Source organism: Manacus vitellinus, unplaced genomic scaffold (assembly GCF_001715985.3).
Source record: "Manacus vitellinus isolate BGI_N305 unplaced genomic scaffold, ASM171598v3 scaffold_5_pilon, whole genome shotgun sequence".
In the NCBI taxonomy this organism is placed as follows: domain Eukaryota; kingdom Metazoa; phylum Chordata; class Aves; order Passeriformes; family Pipridae; genus Manacus; species Manacus vitellinus.
Window position 1 is genome coordinate 5865441 of NW_021940682.1, and position 26094 is coordinate 5891534.

The 26094-nt window shown below is 49.9% G+C and overlaps 2 protein-coding genes across 6 annotated transcripts in view; one reads left to right on the top strand and one right to left on the bottom strand.

Moving 5' to 3' along the window:
• The window catches only part of CACNA2D4 (calcium voltage-gated channel auxiliary subunit alpha2delta 4), a 130150-nt gene extending 119855 nt beyond the window's left edge, over positions 1 to 10295 (top strand). Inside the window, exons 36-40 of the mRNA XM_018080068.2 lie at positions 1094 to 1114; positions 6319 to 6436; positions 9219 to 9331; positions 9639 to 9721; positions 10165 to 10295. Coding sequence (XP_017935557.2) covers positions 1094 to 1114; positions 6319 to 6436; positions 9219 to 9331; positions 9639 to 9721; positions 10165 to 10251 — 422 coding nt within the window. The 3' untranslated portion in view covers positions 10252 to 10295. The remainder of the gene's footprint in view (positions 1 to 1093; positions 1115 to 6318; positions 6437 to 9218; positions 9332 to 9638; positions 9722 to 10164) is intronic.
• An 8438-nt stretch (positions 10296 to 18733) lies between these two features.
• The window catches only part of ADIPOR2 (adiponectin receptor 2), a 44790-nt gene continuing 37429 nt past the window's right edge, over positions 18734 to 26094 (bottom strand). For 4 of the 5 annotated variants that reach the window (XM_018080490.1, XM_029963455.1, XM_018080488.1 and 1 more), the window contains exons 5-8: positions 25647 to 25833; positions 24390 to 24577; positions 22999 to 23192; positions 20759 to 21457 (exon numbers count right to left, since the gene is read on the bottom strand). In XM_018080490.1, coding sequence (XP_017935979.1) covers positions 21326 to 21457; positions 22999 to 23192; positions 24390 to 24577; positions 25647 to 25833 — 701 coding nt within the window. In that variant the 3' untranslated portion in view covers positions 20759 to 21325. Of the gene's footprint in view, positions 21458 to 22998; positions 23193 to 24389; positions 24578 to 25646; positions 25834 to 26094 lie in introns of all 5 variants that reach the window. The other variant, XM_029963454.1, reaches the window with a different exon arrangement.

Sequence of the window (26094 nt, forward strand, 5' to 3'; positions counted from 1 at the left end):
GTGCTTCTCTCTGAGGACTCCTACCCTGAGTGCAGTGGGATGAGAGAGGCCATCCACTGCAAAGCACTTCAGCTGGAAAGACTCCCTTCCAGTCTCCGACAGGACAGGACAGAGCAGGGCTGGAGCAGGAGGTTCTCCAGAGCCTAGCAGGGGTTTCAGGAAGCTAGACAGAAACCTTACAGTTCAATAACACATTGAGGGTCTTCACTTACCCCCTGGACCTGCTCTGGAAGAGAGAAGATGATGGCACATGGTATTGCACAGCAGCTGAGTGCAGCAGAGGGGTATGTCTGGTTTGAAATCCAGTGATCTGTCCTGCAGCTGCAGTGCTGCCTGCTAGAAACATCCTGGGAATCTCCATGGTCCCATCCCTAGCCCTGCAGGCAGGGGATGAGGTAGATGGCACTGAGGAGACTCCAAGGGAAAGGTGAGGTGTGCTCTGTGCAGCCCTGTAAGGGCTGTTGTTGCATTCTCATTAATTATTGATCACTATTTTAGTGGAGACAGCGATACCTTCCATGCTAACTGTGGAGCTGAGTCTTCTGCACTGAACTCTCCTGGTGTAATGGGGAAACAGTCATTTTTAGAAAGCAAAATTCCCTTCTGCTCAGAAAACAAAGCCTATGTCTGGGTATTATTTAGGTCCCACTCTCTTTCTCCAAAGAGATGGCAGTAGAAGCTGCAGCTATCCTCTAAGTGGCCCTGGCTGCTGCCATCAGGATAACAGGAGAGGCCCCATGCCAAAATCAGTGAGGAGGAGTCAGATGAGCAAGTGCAGTGCTCTTGCCAGGGCAGGAGAGACTGCTCCTTCTGGAGGACAGACTGACCTGGTGTTCCTGCACTGAGCTGCTGTGGCTGCTCGGTGGCTGCCGTTGGATTTAGTCTTTGCGCGAGGAGATGTGAGGGAAAAGGGAGGGGGTTCTCACTGCTGCCCTGCTCATCACCATTTCCTTTTGTGCTTTCTTCATCTCTTTCCCACATCACCTCCATGACTGCTGTGTGTGAATCCATGTGTTCATTGTGCTGCCATCATGTGAAACTGTCACGTGGCTCCATCGTCACTGTGTGTCTGCCTGTCACGGCACTTCTCCAGCCAAGGCTGTCTTCCATCATTGTAAGTAGAACCACTTAACAGCGAAAAAAACCAGAATTAACTAGAAATTCCAGGCTAGGAAAAACTTTTTTCCACCTTTTGGACAGTGGGAAACTTGCAGAAAGGTGTGACAGGGACAAGGCAGTGCCTGGCTCTATTTCCCTGCTCTGCAAAGAAGCAAGAGAAGCTGTTGCTCGTTTAGCTGGCCGAGCTGGTGATTGAAGGTCTGTCACTGAGAAGTTGATAAAAGAAGGAACACACAAGCCTCCTCAGGGACTACAATCACAGGCAACATCATCACTCATTACTACAGCATAGCTGGGCCCATAGCCTGTGTACTATGGCATGTCCTTCACCTTGGTTCCCAGCAGGCCCGTTCTGTTTCAGTTTTTATCCCGAAACCAAAGACCAACCCACGCCTTCTTGCAGGAAAAACTATACGAGTCTCGTAGACTTCAGTTCTTAAGAAGCAACTTAAGTCTTCTTTTCCACACCCTATGGCTTAGGTCCTTCTGATAAATCCCAGCCCAGCTCCAGGATAATGCAAAACTACTTTCAAGCAGTTCAACTGATAAGTATTGCTCTAGCTCATAAATCCGCTCCTACAGGCGAGTTAGAAATTCCTCCAAGACGGAGTCCAGACTGTGGCTGTGTTTGTATCTCCCTGATTCCATATCTAGCTTGTATTTGCTGATTTGCTCTCTGCCCAGCAAGACGTATGTGTGAGACAGAGATAGAGAAATAGAGACAGTTGGAATGCATTTTACTGTATGAAGAAGAGGAAGAGAAGGAGAGGGTGTCTACAGATAAAAAAATGAGTGTCCATGTGTGTGTGGGAGTAGCAGGGTGGAAGAATACTATTGGGGCTGGAAGAAATGGATTGCACATGTTGTTAAGAAGGGGCTGTAGATTTTTGCCAGAGTTGTTAACATTTTCTTGACTGCATGCCAAGGCTGGTGTATGCAAAAAATATGAAGCGAAGGAGACATTTTGTGAGAGAGAAATTGAGCACACATTTTTTCCGGGTTATGTGCAGGGGAATTAATGATCAGGGTTCTAAATGCTCACCCTTGCCTGACTGTGTACCTCTGGCTCTGCAGCACTGAGCCTATTTCTGCTTCCCAAGTTCTCTTGTTTCCTGGGAAGGTGAGACTTGCTGTTGGAAAATGGGCATGATATATTCAGACTGCACTCATCATACAAATCTGCTTTTCAGAGGGGGTGAGAAGACATTTTTGCTGCCATAGATTTTTCACTGCTCTCAGCATCTTAATTTCTCTCTGTGTTTGTAAGGGCTTCTGCTTTTATGAACATCACCAGGTTTGAAAGCTTTTAATTAGGCCAAAAATACTTCCAGCCACGGCGTGCAGCCTAGAAAGGACTATTTCTAGAATTCTGTAAATCATAAAAGTTTCCTTTTTTTACTGCATGGTAATGTACACAGAGGATATTTTACAAGAAAATTGATCAGATTCTGTGTTTTATATTGGTAACTAAGTGGCAGATTTTGTCTCGTGTCCCAGAGTAAATCCACTGACTCGGGCGCGTGATTTATGCTGGTGGGAAAGAGTTCACAATCTGGGCTCTATAGTTCATAACAAGGCACAGCAGCTGCCTTTGCTGCTCAGAAGGATTGGTTGCCAAATGTCTGACAAAGGCTTTCTGGAAGTGCAGATGGTAGCAACGACAGCCTGGAATTAACTCACTCTTTGCTATAAAGTTTGCAATATGTTATCAGCTCCGCTGGCTGTTTACTAATCCCTGACCACCAGACTCTCAGGGGGCTGATAGCATTTTGATGTCCAGCATGTGCATTGAGAGGCTCAGCCCAAGCGTTTTGCTGATGATGTACATGCTACTGGGCTTCTCTGAACTTCTCAGTACTGCTGCAACTGCATTGCTTCCAAGAGAATTAAGTGGCAGTAGGCTTAAGTATAATCTCTGTCATGGGTCTTGTCTCTGTGCAGAAGTTAGGAGATTTTAAAGTGGCTTCTTTTCATTCAGCTTGTGCCAAAAAAAATCTGAGTAAAGATTGTCTGTGCCAGGCACTTCTCAATATTTAGCAGAGTTTAAAAATACAGCTTGGTGCACACAATGAAGTTAACCCAGAGCAGCTCAAATTGCAAAGGGTCATGAAAGACTCAACCAGAAATGCCCCTTCTGAGACTGACACAGCCCATAATGCCAGTGGCAAAAGTGCCTCTGAAGGAACCAAACCTGGTGCACTTCCCACTGCACACGCTGCTCCTGTGAGTGCCACCACGGCGTCGTTCAACCCAGAATTACTGACCAAGTGTTGGCTCTCTAGTCCTGTGTGCTCTTGCCCATGTGTGCAGGTCAGGCCAGCAAACAGTGCTGTCCAGGTATGGACATGCAGTGTCTTTAATTCCCATTGAGGCCCAAGGCTGTTCTCCAAGCCCACCAAGACCAGCATGACAGCCCTCATTCATTGCTGGTTGAGGCTGGGAGGCCTGAGATTGACTTCCATTCTGTATTTTCCAAGACGACAGTCTCTTTCACCCCCTCCCTCCACCCCGTCCTTCACACCACTGTATTTTATATTACTGCAGCTCCATCTGCTTTGATGATATTATAACAGGAAGCTGGAGCTAGAGAAGGATGTCATTCTTTACCAGAGACAGGGGAAAACTGAGGTCCTGGATGAAATCCCTGTTATGTCAGGAGCCTTTGCCACTCCTGACATGAGCAATACTCTAAATTCCTGCTAGCAGTTTGCCCCAAGTTTATCAGGTCACCTTTGCGGTCATCACAACAGCTCTTCTGAGCAAGAATGGCACAGTCCATTCTTGGTTAGGGCTGCAGTGACAGTGCTGCAAATCCAGGGGTAACACAACAGGACTTGGATGGTTTGTGGCTGAAAGACCAGTGTGTGGCCTTGCCACAAGCATGTCCTTGAGAAGGTGTGTTCTCAGTCCAGACTAGCCTGGCCACCTGTTCCAGGGTTTGGAGCTGCTTTCCTGGCCTCAACTACAGTGAATTAGGGCTGAAAGGGTTCCCGCTCTGTTCCTCACACTCCTTTGGTCTTAGTTTAGGGACTTTACTGGCCAGAATAGTTACCAGTCCTGGAGGTGGTCTGAGCTAGAAGGTATTTGCAGTTTCTCTCCTTACAACACAAACATTGATATTTTGCATGTTCCATCAGAAATGTCTAAGCCTTTGAAATTCACCTCAGGAACAGGGTCTTCTTCTGCTCATCCCAAATCTCCTCAGGACTACTTGTTCCTTGTGACAGAGGCATTCTCCATTAGCAAAAAACGGGAGAGGCTTTTCTGTGCTTCTGCGGTGTGGGGTTCGCACAGAGGGACGGTAAATGGTGGCAGAGCACAGCCAGGCAGCTCCTGGCTGATGGCAGAGGTGCTGCCAGCCCCTGAAATGAGGAGTTTAGTTGATTAATTCAATGTAAATCCAAGGTGAATACAAAACAAGGCACCATGCTGAAATCGTGCCCTCTGTGCTTTTGGGTCTGTGCAAAATTAACCTAACCATGAGACCGACAGGTGGGTCCCACAGTCTGGGAGGATTTAAAGGGTCTGCCTCATGAGCACTGTTTTTCGAGAGTTCAGAAGAAAAGCACAAAAAAACCTACCAAGGACTCTGTACTGCAGGGAAGGGCTTGAGTACCCATTATATTCACCCGGGAAGGGCATTAGAGGGGAAATTGGGCTGGAGTTCCTGAGAGAAAAATCAGAGAAAATCATCCATTTTTTTCTCCCTCTCATTTAATCCACATTGTTTAGACGGCAAGCTCCACCGGGTGGTGCCTGCTGCTGTCTGCGTGCTCTGGCAGCATCGGGTGGGGGGGGGGGGGGAAAGGAGACCATTGCTCTCAGTGAGGGTTCTACAGTGATGCAAATTACCCATCGGAATCATGGTGCCCTCTTGGTGCCTTCTTAACGTACATTTGCTGATTAAAACCCGTGATGCTGCATTTTTCTATAAATCTTCGGCGCTTCTGCTGCACGGGGTAAAGTGGGCGCCCTCCCCATCCGAAGGACCCTCTTCCCTGCTGGTCCCCACCCCCCCGGCAGGGCTGCCTGTGGCTGTTGTGTGCGAGGGGGGCTGCGAAGTGAGGCTTTGTGCTCAGACCCGAAGCTGATGTAGAAACCATTTCTCATACGTGCCTGTTGGCTGAGCTGCAGCCACCTCTGCCCTAGCAACAAAGCTCGGCGTTTCCATCGGCAGCATTCCCCTGTGTCCTACAGAGGCAGGAGCTGGCTTTGCTACCTCCATCTGCAGAAAATAATTGCCAGAAGGGCCCAAGGCGGCAGTTCCAGGCAAGACAGATTTCGCTGAACTCCTAGAAAGAACGCTCTTGCTTCTCGAGGGAGGCTTAATAAGGCGGTCCAGCTCCCCCTCATCCCCAAATTAGTTTGGAAGTCCCACAGAGTGTGACTGATGAGTGATGGAGCAGCTGCTCCCTGCCTCTGCGGTGGATGGCTCCCTCCAGGAGCCACTGCTGTGTCTGAGCTGGGTCTCTGCTGGTCCTTGAGAGCCATCATCTGCTTTCCTGTGGTCTCAGGCCAGATCTGTTTGCTGGCCGTGGTTTCTTGGTGTGACAAATATTCAACCCCTCAAATTTCCTGCTGTGGGCTCGCTCTGAAGCATCAGAGGGCTCAGGAGGGATCAGCAGTTGATGAATCCCACCGTGGACAGGCAGGGTTCCCGCAGGGATAGATCCCTTGGCACAGGCACTGAGGACCAGCCCAGTCACAGTTTCAATGTTTAAAAAAGTGAACCAGGGCTGGTTTAGGCAGGAGGGACTTCATTAATGCTGCTGGTTCAGTCAGACCCCACTGCTCCTTTGAACAGAAGGGTACCAGTGCTCAAATGATCCTTCCTACCGGGCAGGGAGTCCCTGGGGTGCTGTGGCCACTGCGGTCCCACAGCTGTGGCTTGGGCATAGCAGGGTCTGGGTTTGCTGGGGGAAGGCAAGTGGCAATATTGTGCACATTTCTCACATAGACTGGTTTTCCCACACCACCTAGTGGGAGCAGGGATCACTGCCTGGCTGCTTTGTGCAGCACCTCCTTCCCATTATTCTCTGGTAGGCACCTGCTCTTTGCCACTCTTGAGGGGGTAGGAGGCATGCAGGGCTGCTCCTCCAACCTGTGTCACCAGTTTTAAATGCTTCCATCTCAGTGCAGGCAGCTCCTGTGTGATGCTCTGCCCTTCACCCATCTCACCTTGTCTCCTTGCCCTCGCAGCTCACAAGCACAAGAAACACGACATGTTGCAGCCCTGTGACACCGAGTACCCTGTTTTCGTGTACGAGCCGGCCATCAAGGAGACCAACGGGCTGATTGAGTGTGGAGACTGCCAAAAGTAAGAACTGCAGCTTCCCTTTCATTTGGGGGGGTCCCCCAGGGGGATGGCACACAAGCCTTGTCAAAGGGCCTCTTGGTGATGACAGCAACCTGAGAAGAGTCACCTGCTGCTTTGCCCATGGCGCGGCCACCACGGTATCTCCAGCTGTGGCTGCAGAGCAGAGCTAAACAGCTGTGCTGGACAGGGAGGAGATGAAGAGACCAGGTTACTTGTTCTTGATAAAAGAGACAAAAATTTAAAACCATCTGTTAATAAGCAGAGGTAGCTGTAGAACGAAGAAAAGAGCATTCAAATATATATATATATATCTTTCCATTCCACAGGTTTCAGAAAGGAACTTTTTCTGTTTTCTCATGCTTCTGGCAAAGGTTTTCTTAGAAAATTTTCCTTTTTGCAATGCTTTCGGCTTTCCTTTTCCTTTTTTTTTTCCTTTTACCCTTTTTCTGGTTTTCTACAGAAACAAACAAACAAAAAAAAGCAGGGATGGGGAAAAAAAGGAAGCATGAAACTAAAAGAAATGAAAATAAGGGTCCTCTGTTTTATTTTCCATTTTCATTTTAAGAGAAGGAAGAGCACAAAGTTAGATAGAAAAGTCTTTGAGGAAAAAGGCTGTTTTCAGTGGCTCCATAGTGCCATCAGCAATCATGTGTGGAAAGGTGACAGAAAGATGAATTTCCACTGGTCCAGCTTTTCCTAACATGAGGCATCCAAACAGATCTGACTGGAATTCCCATTAAAAAAAAATAAAAATCCTACCTGGTGTGACTTCAGTCTTGGATCAACTGCAGGAAAGACTTAAAGGTTAGGAAAACAGCCTGTGCTAGTCAGCATGACTGTAGGAAAACCAGGCTTTGCCAAATATTGTTTCAGAAGAGACTGCAGATTTGGTGACAACAAGGTATTGTGTAGGGGCATTAAGCTCTAGGCAGATCCAGAGGAGCTGACTGCCCTAAATTGGCCTGTTAAGGTCTTGCTGCACAGATCTCGGCACCAACACAGCCTGGGACTGACCCCTCCTTGCTGGAGGCAGCACCTCACCAGCGTCACAGCAGCAGGTGCTGCATCCTGTCCTTCACAGCATCCTGCTCAGCTCCTTTGTAATTACAGGTGTGGTTGCAGCCTCTGGATCCCAGGTGCATCTCTTGTGCATCTTTTGTGCAGGTGTTTGGGAGAGACACACACCCTGTCACAGGCTCTGTGAAGCATTAGCTCAGGCATGCAGGCCTTCCTGATCCCGTTCCACAAGCCCAGGTAGTTCCTTGTGGAGTGAGGGTAGGCTGGGTGTTCCGTGCTGGGGAAGAAGTTGGCTTGCAGATTAGTGCATGGCGCACCTCTGTCCTGGTTACTGAATTTGTTAAAGCCTGCTTGTCAAAGCTCCCAAAGCAGTCATTAGTCAAAAAGCCACTAATGAAATGGTCAGCTGCAGTGTGCAACCTTCAACACCTTTGAAAGGGAACACAGAGATCCCCAGAGGCTAGAGGGCAGCGAGACAAGGTACCAGACAAGCAAACCAGGGAGACAGGGTGCTCCTCCAGCACAGCCAGGTTGGACAGTGGAGTGGGCACATCCTCACAAACCTGTATTTGTAATCCAGAAGCCCTCTCCCTTGGCCGAGCAGTGTTCAGCAGGACTGGGAGTGTACAGAGCCACTGTAGCCCTGCCACCAGTGCAGGCACACTGAGCCCGACATCCCCAGCCTTCCCTGTGCCCAGCAGCTCCAGGACAGCTTGCCAGCTCCCTGCCAGTAGGCAGAGGGGGATGGCAGCGTGGGCAGCTCAGCCTTGCTTTGGGTGACTGCAGCCTCTGTGCTGGTGAATGACACGTGATGGCTGCAAGGCATTGGGCAGGTTGCCGAGGTGCCCAGACATGTACAGCACCTTGCGGTGGCACCCGTATGCTTGGACACGCACCCCCTGTGACTGATGTGCACGTGCCAGTGCACAGGCCCTCAGTCACAGGCACATGCAGCCTCGTGAGCACAGAGGCACATCCGAGCTGCCCACACACCCCCACGTGCACAGCACTCATGCAGAAAACCCTGCACTCAGCCAACACACGTCCTGCCCTCGTCCTGCCCTGCCCACTCAGTGCCTGCACTGCCTGCCCGCTCAGCCCTCACGTGCACGTCCTCGGGCAAACGCTTCCATCCAGAGACATCACCACAGGCACGTGCCTGTGCTGGTCACCGCAAGCCACAGCCTGCTTGTCCGACAGGGAGGGGAAGGGGCAGGCGAAACTGTGGCCGCAAAGCGAAGCCGTGCGATTTTCGAGCCATCGGTCCCACCACACCGATGTAACGTAGGGTGCTGCTGGGATCCTCTATGTCTCTCTCCACTGACATGAAATGTAGCAAAGCACTGCTCCTCGCAGGACCACATAATACAGACATCCTTGCATAGTATGAGCTTACACATAAATGTATGTTAAATGGGCACTGACGTACCTCCAGACGAAACCAGGCTTCCTCAGTGTCATCTGCTGTGATGTGCTGCCCCATCTTGTGTTGGGTTTGGTTGGTTGGTTGGGTTTTGGGTTCGATTTTGGCTTTTGAGCCTAGCACGGAGTTGTAAATGTGAGCCAGTTCAGAGTTTTCTGAGGCCAAAAGGGTGTGCCAGCGCCACTTCCCCCCCATGTACATCTGCTCCCTGGGTCTCTCCTGCCTTCCATGACTGACATCCTGTTTCTGATGATCTCTGTTTTCTTTGCTGTGGTTCAGGCAATGCAGCTCTGGTGTTGTAGCTGGAAGGATGTGCTTTCTTTATCTGCTCTTCTCTTGCAGGATGTTTGTGGCACAGCAGATCGTCAGCAGTAACCTCCTGCTCCTCATCACGGATGCTGTCTGTGATTGCAGCATCTTCCCACCTGTCCCAATGGACCCAAAAGAGGTCAAATATATCCTTCCACACCCAGCAGGGATGCAAAGCTCCACAGGCCCCTTCATCTTCATATTTGCTAGGGTGGAAAATGTGCTTCTGGTGCAATTGTCGTGGGGGTAGAGGGTACAACCCAACCTGTGGGACAGCTTGGAAAAATCTCCAGCCCATGCAGGGTGACCTGCCCTTCCCTTGACCTCCCTGCTCTGTCTCTCAGGTCGTGCAGTTACACCTGTACAAACTTGCACCCGGGCCCTGTATCTCTGTGCTGTGTTCATCCCCTTTTTCTCTGCCTGCTGCTGCCGTGGTCCTTAACAGCCTCGCACATAACGCTTCAGTGAAGTGTGAACGGATGCGGTCCCAGAAGCTGCGACGGCGGCCGGACACCTGCCATGCATTCCACCCTGAGGTACCCTGGGGGAGCGTGGGAGAGAGGGAGGGAGGGCACACAGCTGGATTTCACCGGGGGCATGCCTGTTACCCATGCACAAATGTCTCCTCCTGCACCCTCGTGTCAGGTGTATCACGTGCCCATCCTGCTGGCTGGACCCGGACACAGCCATGTGAATCCCTGAGGGGCTTCCTAGCAGGAGGACCCTCATACATTAATACCACCTGGGAAGGGCTTGAGCTCAGACACCAGAGGGTCAGGAGCAAGCTCCCCCACCGCTAGGAGCCGAGGAGGCAAGTGCAAGTTTGCAGGCGGCTGCTCAAACCAGTCCCTTCCTTTGCCTCTTTCCTTTTGGCCACAGGCATTGCTCCCCTTCCCAAAGGTGACGGGTGGGATCCTTTCCCTCCCCCTGCAGCCGCCCCGGCGGTGAGCAGGCTGACCCCTTCTCTCCCATCTCCCAGGAAAACGCCCAAGACTGTGGTGGCGCTGCTGAGATCTCCGTCTCGCCGACGCTGCTGCTCCTGCCGCTGGTGCTGCTCCTGCGGTGACCCCGCCTGCCACGCACCTTACACGGCACAGACCCGGGGGGACGGAGCTGTGGGACGGGAGGAGATGGGAATGCAACCCCCTCTGGGATACCCGCTGCGACTCCCTGGTGTGTCCCTTCACCGCAAGGTCCATCACGGTGCCCACGGTGGAAGCTGCTCCCTCCTTGAAAACCTGTCAGCAAAAGGCCTGTGCGAGAACCAGCGGGGTCAGACCCTGGCACGGCACCTCCCGAGCGGCTCCTCCCAGCCCTTGGGAAGGCCGAGGTCATCAGCATGGCCAACATTTCAGCTGACTCCCACGGAGCCACTTGGGGTACAGGGGGCAGAGAGCCCAGAGGGGCAGATCTGGACTTGGGAGAGCAGGAGGGGCAGTAAACAAGTGTCTGCCTGTCCCTCAGGGGGAGCCACCAGGACTTTGAGCACCCAGGTCTGGAGCAGCCCAGGCACAGCCCTGCCAGAACAGGGCCCTTAGTGGTTCCCAGCAGAGAGGCAGCATCTCCTGGTCTTGGGGGTGGTCCTCAGCTGTGACCCCGGGGTAGGACACGGCGTCTGACCTGAACTGCACCAACTTAACATGCAGCTGGACAATGGGAGGTAGCACGGCTTGACTAGTTAGCTACAGCTATGCCAACTCTGCCAAGGAGAACCCTCCTAACACTTCTAGAACAGCATCCAGATTCTTGTCTAGATGTGGACTTACCTCTGGGAAAGGGGTTTTGTATGACCTACCAAAAGAGAACGTATGTTTCCTGCTACCTGCTATCTTCACTGCAGAAGCAGCTACGAAACAGGCACTTTTCCCCTCGGAGCAGCACTGCCCTGCTCACTGCAGCTGCCCTTGGGTGTTCCCTGCCCTGAGCCTGGCATTCCTGGCTAGTGGGCATGGGCCTTTTCTTACAGAGCTTTATGGACAATGGGTGGGGAGCACCCATGTTTCTTTTTTTTTTTTTTTGTATGAACTGCTCCGTACCATCTCATTAAAAACAAATATATGACATAATCTAAATAGATACTACAGCTTCAGCATGTTTGGTGGTAATCACAGCCCTACACTGCACCCCAGAAACCTGTGGGGACAGGGTGTGGGTGGCAGGACTCAGCCTGGCCATCAGGCACATGCCAGCAACTCACAGGGGTGCCAGGAAGTGCTCCTGATCACTGTGCTGCTGGTTTTTGCTGGAGCTACAGGAAGAAGAACCTCTGGCCATGCAGCACACTGTGAACCCGCTGGCTGCACCCACAGCCCTCTGTCACTCTGAGGAGAGGTGGGGGTCCCAGCGCTGGCAGAGAATGTGCCAGGGGTGGGGATGCCACAGCCTATGGCTACAGATGAAACAAGGTCTCTCCTTGAGCTCTGCCCCCTCCCCATCTGTAGCCACCCATGGGTAAGCCATGGTGGCCCCAGGGGAGCAGGCTGGTAGACCAGCAAGGCAGAATCTTGCCCTGGCCTCCTCTGCCAGGTGGGCCCCTTTGGGAGCCTCCTGCACCACTCCAGGCCCCCAGAGCACCAAGTGGCTCATCCCAGAAAGCTTCCACCTCCTTCAGGACAAGGGCCCACACCCTCCTCACTCCCTGCCTGATGAGCAGCACTGCCCACAACATTGTCCTGCACATGTGCCTGCCATGGGGACCTGTGGGGCTCCTCTCCAAGCCCACCAGGCCACCCACTCCCACAGCCACCACCACCAGGGCTGGACTTGTGCAGCTGCTGCAAAGAGGAGTTTTCTGGGAAAGGGTTTTATCCTCACGTCAGGTCTGTTCCCTTTCCTGCACAAGCAGGAGCCCACAAATACACCTCAGGTGTGCTAGGGACAGTATGGATGCTGTCCCTCTTTGTCACCCATCTCACCTGACACAAAGGGGACAGTATCAGTCACAACCAGGTCCTGCTGGAGACTTTTCAGGACCTCAGAGGTCCTGCTGTGGGGGTTTTGCCTTGCTGGAGGCGGTGTTACAGCAAAGAGAGGAACGACTGCAGTACTGGAAGTAAAACTGGAGAGGGAGATGGTCTCCAGGCTTCAGATGCAGTGACCTTATCAGAGTCAGAAGCAGCCAAGGAAGATGAAGGCAGCACAGAGGGAAAAGGGGCTGCTGTCAAGGCCGAGGAACCGGGAGCTGTTCACAGATGGAGGAGCCCCTGGCTCAGGGCATCCCCCGCCGGCTGGCACAGTTCCCCCAGCTCCACGTGCCTGCCCTCCCAGGGCACCACTCTCAAGGATGACCTTCCTGTCAGAAAGGATTAGCAGTCCCATATCCACTCAGCTTAAAGAGGATATATAAATACACATTGCCCCGCTGCATACGAACCATGCTTGATTTCAGGTGCATAAATCCAAAATAAACATGAGCCCTGTAAAGATACCTGCACTGAGAGAGTGAAGATGTGAAGCACACCTGGTTTAGTTGGCTCAGCGAGTTTGTGCATAGGTTGTAAGTGGAGGGAATGGGACAGGGGTGAGAACTGGATTATTTCTTAAGCTGAGAAATAAGGGCAAAGGTTTGCCCTGACTTAAAACTCAAGCACACACCAGGAATCAGGCTGTGGAGTCACTCACCCCGATGGCACACCGCAGTGGGCAGCAGGACAGATGTCTTCCCCTGCTCCAGCGCTGGGGTGCACGTGGCTAAAGGAAAAGGTGCTGTTCCCAAAGCTGCTGGTGCTTCCCAGTGCACCCTCAAGCAGCAGGGGCCAGGCTGTGGGCATGGCTGGCCAGTTCAGATGGGCCCTGCCAGGGCAGGCAGTGGATGCCAAGCACTCACCTCAGCCTGTGTGACCCCTGTGCCACAGATCACAACCCACCTGCCCGTGCAGCCTCCTCCAGCCCTCACAGGGTCAAACAGGATGGCAACTAAAGGTCAGGCATGTCTCCAGAGGGAAGTGGCTCCTGCTTCTGTACGTGAGGTTTGTGTTAGCTGTTTATTAGGAGGCAAACAGAGCCCTTCCCACAGTGCTGCTGATCCACAGTGGGATGAGCTGCACCTAGGTATGGTTTGAGCCTTGGAAGGCAAATGGCTTCTTTTATTATTTTTTTTTTTGGCAGCAAAGCAGACCATAAGCAAACCTACCCATTTCTGGTCTCCAACGTGGGGTTAAGCAAATTCCATTTCATGCTCTGACAGAGATAGTGACTCATGGCCCTACAGCGAGAGAAAAATCCTCAGGAAGAGCAGCTGCCCTAGCTCCCAACTTCTTCAGCCATGTGCTGGGCACAGCAGATGAAAATAGGTCAGCAAAAGCAAACAACGAGCTGAGACCAGAGGATCTGACCAGCAGCAGAGCAGCTGTGAGAGGAGCCGTCTCTTACTTCCAGCTGAGCAGCACCCCACTGCCATCCTGGTACAGCACATAAATCACAGCTGTCCCTCCTGCAAGACCCTGTCCATCCCTGTAAGCACACAAACTGTAGGCACCAGGGTTTATTCTGTCAGGGGAGAAAGCTCACTAAGTGGTGCTCTGCAGCCAGGGGTGTCCATCAGACCCACCCAGCCACATCTGGCTGCCGCACGGACCAGGGGCTTCACAAGCCCTAAATCTGCAGCCAATTTCCTCGCAGGCAGGGGGACAGGGAGCTGGGAAGGGACCTGAATTCTCTTCATTGCACTCCTTGCAGGCTTCAGAAACACCCCACTGCAGGCTGAGGTAACCCTGGATCTCCCCCAAACGCTGCGGTGGGCAATGAGGGCGTCCGAGCCGCAGGCAGGGACACACACCTTGCACAGTGTTGCACACACGTGCCCTCCCTTGACTCATGCCTTGGGACACAGCAGGCTCATGACTAGACCTTCAAGTGTGGCCAGACAGGGATGACTTCACCCTACAAAATAGTAGGAAAATCAGCCCTGGATTTACAGCAGCTGTTTGCAGTTGAGATCGGGCACAAAAGCAGGCTGGCCTGAGTTGGCTTATACTTAGCAAGAGCCTGGCACATCCCAGGCTGGGGATAGCAGCAGTCCTAGTGAGGAGCTGCATGCTCCAAGTGGGTTAAGGTTGCCCATCTCTGCCATAGTGAAGAATCAGTACCACAGTCTTCCTTGGTTTTATGCACACCTCAAACTCGGGCCCCACGGAGTATTTTCCAGGATCCTTTTTCAGCTGATAAAGCCCACTGGCACCGTCAGAACAGAAACCCTGGGCTCTCTCAGGCCTCTGCTTGTAGGGGAGGGGGCTGAGGGCAGCCTGAAGCATCACACTTTTGTGCTAAGTGGGGAAGAAGCATCAAATTCCCATGTGATGAACGACTCCATCACCAGCCAGGCCCTCGCTGAGGGCGGTGGCTGCTCCTGTCTCCCTTGGGTGTTAGGGAGCTCCCCTGTTTCCCAGGCCGCTGCCACAGCTACGGGTTCCCCTAACCCACCTCTGCCTACCCCTGACAGGAGCCTTTACACCTTCTGTGGCTCAGGCAAACCTCTCTGTCATAGCCTCCCGTGACCTCAGCCGCAGCCACGCGGCTCCTCATCAGCGCGTGATGCCAAAGGTAATGGCCCCACTCGAACGCCACCAAGCACGTTTCTTCAGCGAATACCTCCCAGGCCCCGCAGGAAATTTCATCAGCTCTTCCTGCTTTGCTTGCTGCTGCTGCCTCAAATTTTGGGAGCCCTGGCACCCTGCCTTTCCCCAGGCAGGCCCCTGCTGGCAGCAAGCAAGGGCTGGGCACCAAGCCCTGTCTTTATACCTGTTTGGCTCCTCCAGGGCCAGGCAGCTGCTGCTGTCCTTCCCACCAGCATTATGAGGAGCAGCGCCTGCGTTGCACAGGGACGTGCACGGGTGCTTCCTCAGCCCTCCTCAAACTGCAGGGATAGTGGCAGGAGGCTGCCAGTCTTCTTGGAGGCCACCTTGCACCAAGGGTTTGTTTCTCATAGGCGGCAGGAAAAGGGACAGGGAGCTGCTGGGGAAGCCCCCACACCAATGACAGTGGGTGTGCTGACAGTGTAAGTCACACACCAGCCAAAGCCCCAGGCTGCTCTTGCTCCTCTGAGTTTCAGCCAGCAGTGACTTTCTTCAGCCCCTGGCAGCAGGGCCAGAGCATGCTGTCACCCCCTCCTGCCCGGCCCTGAGGGACACAGTATTGCTTTAAAAGCTGGCAGGAGGCTCCCTGGCAAAGGCAGCAACCCCAGCCTGGCTGCCCCTGCAGACAGCAGGATGGGGGAGCTGAGCCAGAGCCAGGGCAGAGCCCCAAGCTGGCCACAGTGGCCAGGAGCCGGCAAGGAGGTGGTGGCAGCAGCTGCTCTCTCCCAGGGGGGATGGCTTCCTGTCCCAGCAGCAGATGCCACCCCACATTCCCAGTCTGCCTGTGCCACAGCGAGCAGCTCTGGCTGCCCGCCGGCCCCGCAGCCTGGCCTCAGACACAGGGAACAGCTCCTGCAGCCCGGGGGAGCTTGGCTCCAGCCACGCCAAGGCAACCCCAAACCACAGGCACAGGTTCGGCACGGCTGGAGGTGAAAGCAAAGACAGCTACTGGAAGTGGCTGGGGGGTCATTTGCCTCTGTAAGGGAAACACACCATTGCTCTGGGAACCCAGCCAGGCCAATGATTTTCCCATCTCATTTACAACTAGACTGGTTCAGATTTTACGCCAACTGTGAAGTGCCTCCGTGCCCTGTTGTACCACCACAGAGATGAGGCTGCTAACAAAACGGAATCACGGTGAATCTCCAGTGCAAACAAACATCTCCCCGCTCAGAAACAGTAATATCTCAGTTGTTTAAACATGAATTTTACCAGAGAAAGGCAAAGGTAAAGCTCCTGGAAATACCAGAAAATTTCTTCACTATGAGTGTGGTGAGACACTGGCACGGGCTGCCCAGAGAAGTTGTGGATGCCTCATCCCTGAAAGTGTTCAAGCCCAGGCTGGATGGGGCTTTGAGCAGCCTGGTCTGGTAGAAAGTGCCCTTTGCTTATAGCAGGGGGGTTGGAACGAGATGATCTTTAAAGGTCCCTTCCAATCCAAGCCATTCTGTGATTCTACAATAAGACCAAGCTGGAAAACCATCCCCCTGCACACTACACAGGGCGCTAGGCTCACATCCCACCACCCCTCCCCAAGGAACTTACCTTCCCAGCAGTGGTGAACAAGGAACTGGTCACACTGCAATCCACTTGCAGCAACAGCCCACATGATGTTTGGCAGTTTCCTCCAGCACTTTTCCTACTTCGCTCATCGTTAAAATAGCTGCAGATGATCAGGTGGGACACGCTCGATGCTGCCGTGAGCTCAAGGTCAGTATTTCTCCTTCCAGGGCAATATGCACCTAGGAATTAACACACGTCCTCTCCAAGGACCTGATCTTTTTAAGAAACTTCACTGAAACCACATCAGTGCTCAGCACTCCTGGAAATCAGCCTGGAGAGTTTCAGCTTGGGCAACCCAGACAGAACAAAAGCACTGAGCAGAAGGAGGGTTTAGTCCAAACAAGTTGCTTTGATGCCACACAGGAGGCAGGGGTAAAAAAAAGGGAAAAAGAACTCAATTTTCAGGGAAGCCTCAAATAGCTTCAACCAAACTGAACTCAGCTCCTCCATCCTAATCATATGCTTCATTTACTTCCAGCTCCTTAAAAAGTTGGGCAATGGCCTTAGACACTCACCTTGATTGCAGCACTTTAATCCGTACTCAGGATACTTGGCAACGAATGAAGCAAGTGATTCTTGGGAGAGGGCAGAGCATGACCACAACTACATGCAGAGGAGGTAGGACACACAATTTTAGCCTGCCCAGAAGACTTTTAAATATTACTCTGCTTTCTGAAAAGAGAATAAGTCTAATTCACATTCAAACGTGGAAGCTACTTTTAGTGACATTTGTGTGAAATCTGATGCCAACATTCTCCACCATTCCTTGAATTTGCGTTTCATAAAAAAAGAAAATAAAACAATAATACTCCATCCTGAGACCTCAAGCCGTCGAGGTCCTTTACAAGAGCTGTCTCTCTTTACAAAGTCACTGCAAAACATGTATCCTGAGTCAAGCAACTGAGAAAAGCCACAGCTCAGCTGCAGATGCCCAGACTTGGTGTGAGCCAACACAAGAGGAGGATTAGGCGTATCTTGCCCAGGCAGTTCCCAGATGTTTGCTGACAGCTGAGGAACAGCAATGACAGAGCAGAAGGCAGTCTGGCACAGGGCTGTTCTGGTCAGCACCAGCCCCACTCCCTTCCCAGCCGAACCCCCCTCCCTCCCGCTCCTGCCAGTCCCTAAGCCTGCATACCAGGAGAAGATGGTCAATCCTTTATAGGGGGTGCAGGATAGGAGGCATTTCCTTTACACAAAGAATTTAAATCCAGGCCTCCTGAATGTCTCAGTCTCAACTCACCTAAAATTTCGCCCACAACCACCAAGGTCTCCAGCACTCACCCTCTTCGCCCCGCCAAGCTCTTCTTCTTTGCACCCTTGGTCCCTCTCGCTCATTTTTCTCCTTGCAAATGCTCATCTCCCAGTGCTTCTTCACCTTTGGCTTTCCAGTGCTGTCCATAAATCACAGTTTCTGCTCTTTTGAACACATTTCACCCATTCTCCACCTGGCCACCCTGTTCCTTTCCATTTTCTGCCTGTTGTCATGTGGCACCCAAGACACAGTGGTAAGTGTTAAGCCCTTTTAAACCTTGGAATGAGGAAGGGGATAGTCTGCTCTGAAATCTGCAAGACCAGGAACTTGAAGACTGAGCCACTAAAAATTTTTATCTCTAAAAAAATAAAAGGTAATTTTTGAAATTATAGCCAGCCCAGCTTTGAAAGCTTGGAGACTCCTGACCGAGGATAGCCAGCCCCAAGACCACACTGCTGCTTTATGCCCTCACTCTACACTATGGGTTCAGCAGAGCTCTCCACAATGAAAGACCAAACTTGGCAGTAACACCAATCCCACTTCGTTCCTCATGTTACTTTTAAAATATGGCAGAGGTGAAAACCGAGCAGACCGTCCCAGGCCTATCGTTCTCTGCCAGTCTGGAATAAATGTACGTCAGGGGAATCCTTATGACAACCAGCTTCATGCAGTGGTAGCACCAGACACACTCAACACCTTCCCTCACACCACCACTGGCCCCATACTACAAAACCAGCAACTCCATTGGGCATCACAGTCTGGACTTCCGAAAAAATAATTTCCTTGGAGATCAGCACCGTAAGGAAGAGGCAGCACAGTCCAGGCTCCGTCGGCCACGATGTTTAACTGCACCAGACAGCACTGAAATCTTAGAGCAAGACCAGGCACACACTTGATGTGAATCACAGGCATCGAGAGGATGCCACGTGGCAGAACTACTGTTCCAGCTGCACAAACTTCCCACCTGCTGGCTTTTGCCAGAGGAGGCACACAGCAAGCCCCAACCGCCTGGGAACGGGCCTTTAGGCATCAGTTTGGTTTCTGCACCAACAGAAGTCTCTTACCTACAAACCTGGCTGGCATGCACTGGGAATGAAGAAAGCAAGAGTGACTCTTTCAAGTTTCACACACAGCACAGAAAGACCCAAACTAGACAATAATCCATTTGGTTCTTTTATTAGCAGAAGTTAAGAATACAGCAAGTAATAAGATCCCATCTTATATGGAACCATCACCAGAGTCCCCAGCCATCAAAACCCCAGAATGTGCTTCATTGCTTCCAACAGTAAGCAATTTTTAAAAAGAAATATACTGAACAAGGCCACTATTTAATGGGGAAGGAAAGAAGCTGTAGGTCCTAACTATTCTATGGCAATAACCTGCACACAGAGCAAGCAAGCCTCTGACTGCTGAGAGTAAGGCATTCAGGTGCCAACCTGGGAAGAGTTCTCAGCAAAAGCTACAGAAAAGTGCACAGCTAGGTTGTTTTTATTGGAACACACAAACTTCTTGAACGGAGAGACTGACTGGGTTAAGAATAGCAGGTGGAGTACTGTGTTTTTGTAATAGTTCTGTGCTGTGTAGGACCAGGTTACAATCACCCTTCAAGGAGTGAACGTGGGATGATCCAGGATGGAGACTGTCGCTTCTGCTGGTACTGTTCAGAGGTATCCCAAAGCACCTTACAGACAGCTCTGATTCTGATATGTACCACGCTTTTCTCAGACACCAGCACACTTCCTCCAGTGCCATTTAGCCCTTACATCCAAGTTAATACTGCTCTTTACTTCATATAAGTACCACACAGACCTGTGACAAACCACTTCCAGCCCTACAGGCATCCAGTGTCATGATCCTACTGAGAACCTGTCCCCCTAAACTTGCAGGCTCTGCTGCAGCACCTCTTTTTGCAGCTGACCTTGCTCTCAGAGGCTTTACTCCATTCAAGGGGAGAAGTTTAATATCCAGTCAACTTCAGGAAGGCATTCTGCTTCTATCTGACTAAGCAACTCCCCAAAACACACTCCGTGGCATCCACGGTATGGGAAGATCTTCGCAATCCGAATCTTTCTCTTGAAGGGTGAAAACTGAAACTTGCAGGAGTCTAAAAAAAACCCAAACCCCAACAACAAAAGAAAACCCACACACCAATCAACCACCCCTTACCTTCCTTCCTTGTGAAATATAGCATGTTATGAGCTGTTTAACTCATCTGTGAGAGAGGTAATTGCTCTGAATTTCCAGCTAAAGACTCCAAGCAATATCTGTGCCATAACAAACAAAACGTTCAAGTTTCATCTTACGACTCCAAAGATTCTCCTTCAGTCTGGCTTCTGACTGGGCTCCAAAGATCAAGCTACATCAATTACATAAGAGAAGGGTATAGGCCTCCCCTTATATAGGAGGTGCGTCTGCTCCACAGCAATCCAGCTGAACTCTCAGTTTTAGGTTTAGAAATACCAGCAGTCCCATTAGTCCCATTGCTAAAGCACAGATGGGAAGCAGACCTTACTAAGGACAAAAAAAAAAAAAAAAAGGAACTGTACTGGGCTGGTTGTGGATTTACTCCTCTTAAAAAGAAAAACCTGCAAACTCCCTTGGCATATGGAGCCTGACACACGAGAAGGTAATGTGCTTGAGGTCTGCAGTAACTGTTAACTCCAAGTCCTGGAGCACACAGCTTCCTCTTTCCAGTCCATCTTAACCCCACCTCTGTTTCCCCTCACATGCTCAACTATCTTCTGACAAGCCTATTACCATCCTTTCTTCAGGTCAAACAAAGCAAATGGCAACCATCTTCTCAATGGGGGCCTTTGGGTATAGGCAGGCACTGATGGAGTTGGACTGTTTGCCATTTCATGTGCAGTTATCCCATTATGCTCCAATCCATATGATGAGAACCAAACCAACTAACTGCAAGATCCATCACCCACAACTACACACGCCACGCAAGCTTGGAAGGCAGCTGTCCCACACACCTGGGATGTATCCTTCAAGTTACTGGAGTAAACACCTTTGCTCACACTGTGACCTGGATGACAACCTGACAAATCCAGCCTTCACAACCCTTGTGTACATGTACTGAGCCTACTCCAAGTGCTGGCCAGGACCCCACATTGCCCAGGGCATGCTGGCCACCAGGCAAATCTGCAGGGCCAACGTGCTTCACTCCTGGGAATTTTACCTGGTCCTCCTGCAATCATTTATTTTGTGCAAAATTGAAACAGTGTGTGGTACTTGCATGTTGCATTCTTTACAAAAACCCCTTTCCCCCCACCCATTGTTTAAAACATTTATATAAATTTTATTTAAACAGAAAGTTAGAAATCTTATTTACAATTTGTTTTTCTCCCAAAAGAGCATCTAAAATCAACGCCCGAACCCTCCAAGAGGATATAAATTTAACCTTGATTTTTTTTTTCTTTTTTTAAAAAAACAGAAACTGCTAAGCTATCCCTCCCCAATTCTACAAATAAATATGGCATTGAACAGAAGCCGATTTGGAAAGGGTCCTCTGTAGCTCAATCTGTAGATCCCAAGAATAAATTAGGGTTTCAGAATTTCCCGGTCTTCAAATTGATTTATTCCATTGCTTGAGGTATAGAATTTTATCTTGGTTAGTCAGAATCCCCATGAAGCTCCATGCCTCATCAGCTGAAACGTGGATTCTTCTTAGGTATTCCTTTTGCTAGCCTGTATGCTTCACCGCGCCGGCGGCTGTTTTGGTTACGGTCTCGGGCTGAAGGTTGGTTCTACTGCATCCCATCTTCCTCTGTGCAGCCTCCTCCGACCGTGAAACGGAACTCCTGGAGGTTCGAAACTCCATGGAAGTGCACGAAGGCGCCAGCCACTACAAAGACGTGGAACAGCTGATGGGAGTGGAACTGCGGGAGAGAAAACACTCCTGTTCAGCCGGGGCACTGCCGGCTCCAGCGCGACCCTGCCTCCCAAAAAGCCACACACTCCGCTGAAGTACACAGTGACAGGGAGCAGTACCTCACACCACGAGCTGCAGAGTTCTCCAAGTTGTGTGTTAAAGCCCATCCCTCTCCTATCATTAGCCAAATAATCGAATTCTACACACACACACACAAACAAACATACCCCCTTCCCTCCAGAGCCACCTTAACCAGCTGGTCAATAAACAAATATAGTACGTAAGTGCTACAACCCTTCTTTGTGAAGGGACAGTGATGATTTCAAAGCCTTAGGCAAAAGGCTTAAGCAGGACACTTTTAAAATTAGTTCCTTCACAAGATACGCTGCTGATTTATTGATAAAAAGGTCTCTCTCATACAGATAACAGGTACAAACTCTGCTCTGGTCACAGGCATAAGTTTTACCAAATGGATTTTCAATGCTGTTATTTTACTTCTCTACCATAGCAAAACAGAACAGAAAAAAAAAATGGTATTATATTAAAACCTAGAACAACTAAATGTTCTGAATGAATGCCCAGCATGTTATTGATTATAGTACAGCAGAATGAAAACCATGAGGGAGCTACATGACAAAGCACGCCCTTGTTTGAGGGAAGTCGTACCAATATGGACGATGCTTTTGAAATATTTCTACAAACGTGTGTTTGCAGGCTTCATGGAAAGTTTGGAAAAGAGTTGGTGGTACACCAGTGCTTTTGGAGCCTAGCTCATCATAGCAGCAATGCTTTCTTTGGCCATTTAAACAAACCAAGCAAACTGGGGTGCTGTGCAAAAGTCACTCAAACAACTCAAGCCTTATTCTCACTTCTAGCCCCTAGGGGCCTTCACTATGCTAGTGGAAGTACAGTGGCCTTCTAAACGTCCACCTCCCCCTGATCTCTACTCTTGCTTCACCCAATTTCTTTCTTTACATCTTCCCCATGTATTTGTCCTCCAGTCTTCACTATTCTTTCCCACATATCAAGTCTCCCCCACCCACCCACTTGCTCACTCCACTTTCCCTTCTCCTAGGCCAGATATCCCTTCAAAGTCCACCATCTCTATCCAGCATTTTCACTGGCTGCACAAGATGAGGAGCCAGACCTGGTGAAGATCCCAGGGAACACACTGAACATCAGCAAAATAACCATGTACTATTCTGCACAGAAGCAAGATAAAGATGTGTGTTTGTAGGATCCTCAACACACACACACACAAGTTCACAGAGTTGCTTGGCCATTTGTTAAAGCTGCCTAGTACATGTGCTGGGGTGGATTTGCACACCAGCAGTTACCTCAGACCAGCCAGATTGTGACAACTCAGGAAGAGAGGCACCAGGAAAGCCAGGCTCGGAGAGCCCACAGCTATTTGGCCCCTGAAGACCTATTGCTTCTGGTGCAGCAGTTTGATACTTGCAATAAGAAAACACTGACACAACATCCTTCAGCCTCAAGGGGAACCAGCTTTCCCATTGGTCTCCTCATCCAGCCATGCTGTAGACTCACCCAGATGTCACACTTGCCAGGGAAGAATCTCTCCGGGATGCGGGCAGCATATAGTGCAGCACCAGTGATGTACAGGCATGCCATGAGTGCCAGCCAGCCTATCTGCCCCATTGTGGCTGCTTTCAGGAGCCCCTCAGAGATGACAAAGTGCAGAGTGGGAATTACCCCACTAAGACCCAGACCTAGAAATACTCCTGGGAGGTAAAGAAAATGCGGGAGAGTCAGGTTTGAGCACAGTGGCGGTAAAGGGACACAATGAAAACACAAAAGCTACACAAGGAAAAAACTCAGTATTTGCCAAAGCACCAGAAAGGTGACAGCTCTTGAAGCTGGAGGTGCCCAGAAGAGATTTATTGGAAAGGAAGCTAAAGAATGCACAGGCTTCCTTCATATACCAGAAGCTACTCAGCTATATGTTCCAGCAGATAGCCAAAATATTTCATGTACTGATTGCTCCTGCCAGCTTCAGCGTACGTGAGGCCAGTTACTGCTCTTGGCCTGTAGAGGGAACTGAGACCACACAGACTGTGCCTCACTTCACCATCATCGCTCAAGAGCAAGACAAGGAGAAACAACAAAGAGGTTGTTTATCATACACTGCACAAGCAGTCCTAGGAAACAGAAAAGGGGCAACTGCGCTCATTTGATCTGCCGTGTAAGAGAAACATGGTTTATTTGTTTAGATTTTAGCAGCAAGTACAGAAAACTTGCAAAAAAAGAGGGCGTGGGGGGGATATTCATGACCCATGCAGAGATTTTAAGTTTGGAAAGCTGATCTCTCTGAAGGTACACCCATAACTTGTCCAGGAAATCTAGATTTACTGTAGACAGCATGTGCAGGTTAAGAAACAAGAAATATTACTATTCAACCCAGCACATTCCACAGTTGCCCCCTAAGCTTTCACTTTTTTCCTACCTCGAAATGTGAAACCAAATCTGGTTTTGTTCTTTTGATAAAGAGAAAAAATAGTTTTTGCCTTAACTATGTATTTTATCCAGGCAAATCATTCAGATTAGTTCAGTCATCCAATGATTTGCTAGTGTCTGAGCCTAGTGTTACCAAGCCAAGACAAACAGTAGAAGTACACATACACACACCAAGCAGTCAGTCGTTTTTGGGAGCAAAGTTGCTGGATACAGCTAGAAATACTTTGCACTACCTTTCCTACTGCATGTGTTACCATCCATTTCAGGAATGCACTTCCAGGTCTGGCACTAGCCCTTGTCTGTGCATCCAGTTGGCTATAAAATATATGCTGAAAGCAAACCCATCGAGCTCCCAATCCAAGAATATTAGGTCTCTATAAAATTAAGCTCTCTTAAGTCTTCCCAAGATGGTTTCTCCAAGTGGCAAGTAGGAAGGAGGAAAGGCAGTTAACTCAAGGTCTTACCTGCCCTTACACCCCGGTATTGAGGGGTGGCAAACATGTCCCATTGTGAGACGATTATGGCTGCGATGCCCAGGACACAAATCACAATCAAGTAGATGAAGCAAGGCTGAGGGTTGCAGTAGAAGGAGTAGTACAGCCATGGTACAAAGCTGCCCATTATGAGAAGTGCAATGCCAGAATAATCCAGCCTAGAAGGAAACAAAAATCAGTTTCGTAAGAAATGCAAACTTTTGGAAATCCTCTCACCCACACGCCCTTCTTTAGTAGACCAACTGCCTACTTCTCACTGCAAAACTAAATTACTCTTGCTATTGCAGCTTAACTCCTGATGGCAACTCTTCCACCAATGCCCTCCTGTAGTAATGGACTCCCTTGGCAGACAGCCAGTAAGGCCATTTTTGGACAGTCATCAGCAATACCTTCATTAACCTTTAGACCAAAACCTTTTGAGGTAAACTCAAATTTGAGTTTCAGATGAGGTAAAAAGCAGTACAAGAGCCCCCTAAACACGGGGCACACAGTATGTTGTGAGAGCACAGCCAGTGCAAACACTTCAGTATCTGACAAGCATCAGTTAGTTATGCACCAGCTTAAGTGAGCACAGAGGAAAAGCTCTGCAATTTTTCAACCACGCTGTTTTTCTATACACCAGTGTGAAAAAGGAAATCCACAGCCATTGCTTTTTACCCCATCCTGACAAAACACTCCTACAGAAGTTGGTGGAGTTAATTTTTCAGTAGGGGACTTTAATAGCTGGGTTACTTTAAAGGTGGTCTTGCGGATCACAGAATCTAGCTCGAGTAATCTTAGGAAATACGAGATATTTAAGCAGCCAGCCAAAAAAGAAGTAAAACCAAAAGGTCAAGACATCTTGATACACATTGTGGAACTGTCTTACGTAAGTTTAAGACTTAAAGTTAGTCAGAATAGTTGAAATGATGAGAAGTGACAGTTGCATTAAAAATTCAAAGTCCAGCAACTAAGCTCAAGGTATATTACTTACAGCAGCAAGATGCAAGCACATGCCTGCCAAACAGCAGAAAATGATGGAGTTTTAAGACTAAAATGACAGCACAAAAACTCATGCTGAAACAAACTATAATTAGAAGAAGCTGCATTAAATCTCTGCTCAACTCTGTTCCAAAGTACATGCAGTCATGAAATGAACAACTCCCACACTGGGGCTCCAGGCACAAATCCCAGCCCTGTTTTCCCACCTGTTTCCTATTTGGCCTACCCTGTTCCTTAGGCACTTACTTGGAAAAGAGCCGGGAAACACCTTCTGAGTGGCAATAAACTGTGTGGAAGAGCCATGAGAAGGAGAGGCAGAGTATGGCTCCCAAGAAGAACAATCCAACGACCACCTTCTCCTGCACAGGTGCTACAAAGGACATGTTTGGCCGGAACATGTAGAAGATTCCCAGACAGAGGAAGAACACACATCCTGAAAAACAGCAAGGCAGAGAGGTGTCAAGTTCATGCATACTGAAAGCTTTTCTTTAAAAGCATGACTGTAGTGTATAGGACCACTAAACACAGGAGTTGCCTGACAGCCAGCAGCACATGCAGAGTTGAGTGCTGCCCTACTTCAGTTACACATTCCAACCACAGCTCTGTCTCAGACTTGGACAGACCCTGTATTTTCACTTGTTTAGCAAGATGCCCGACAACTATAACAACAAAATATCTGTTGCAAAATGTAGAA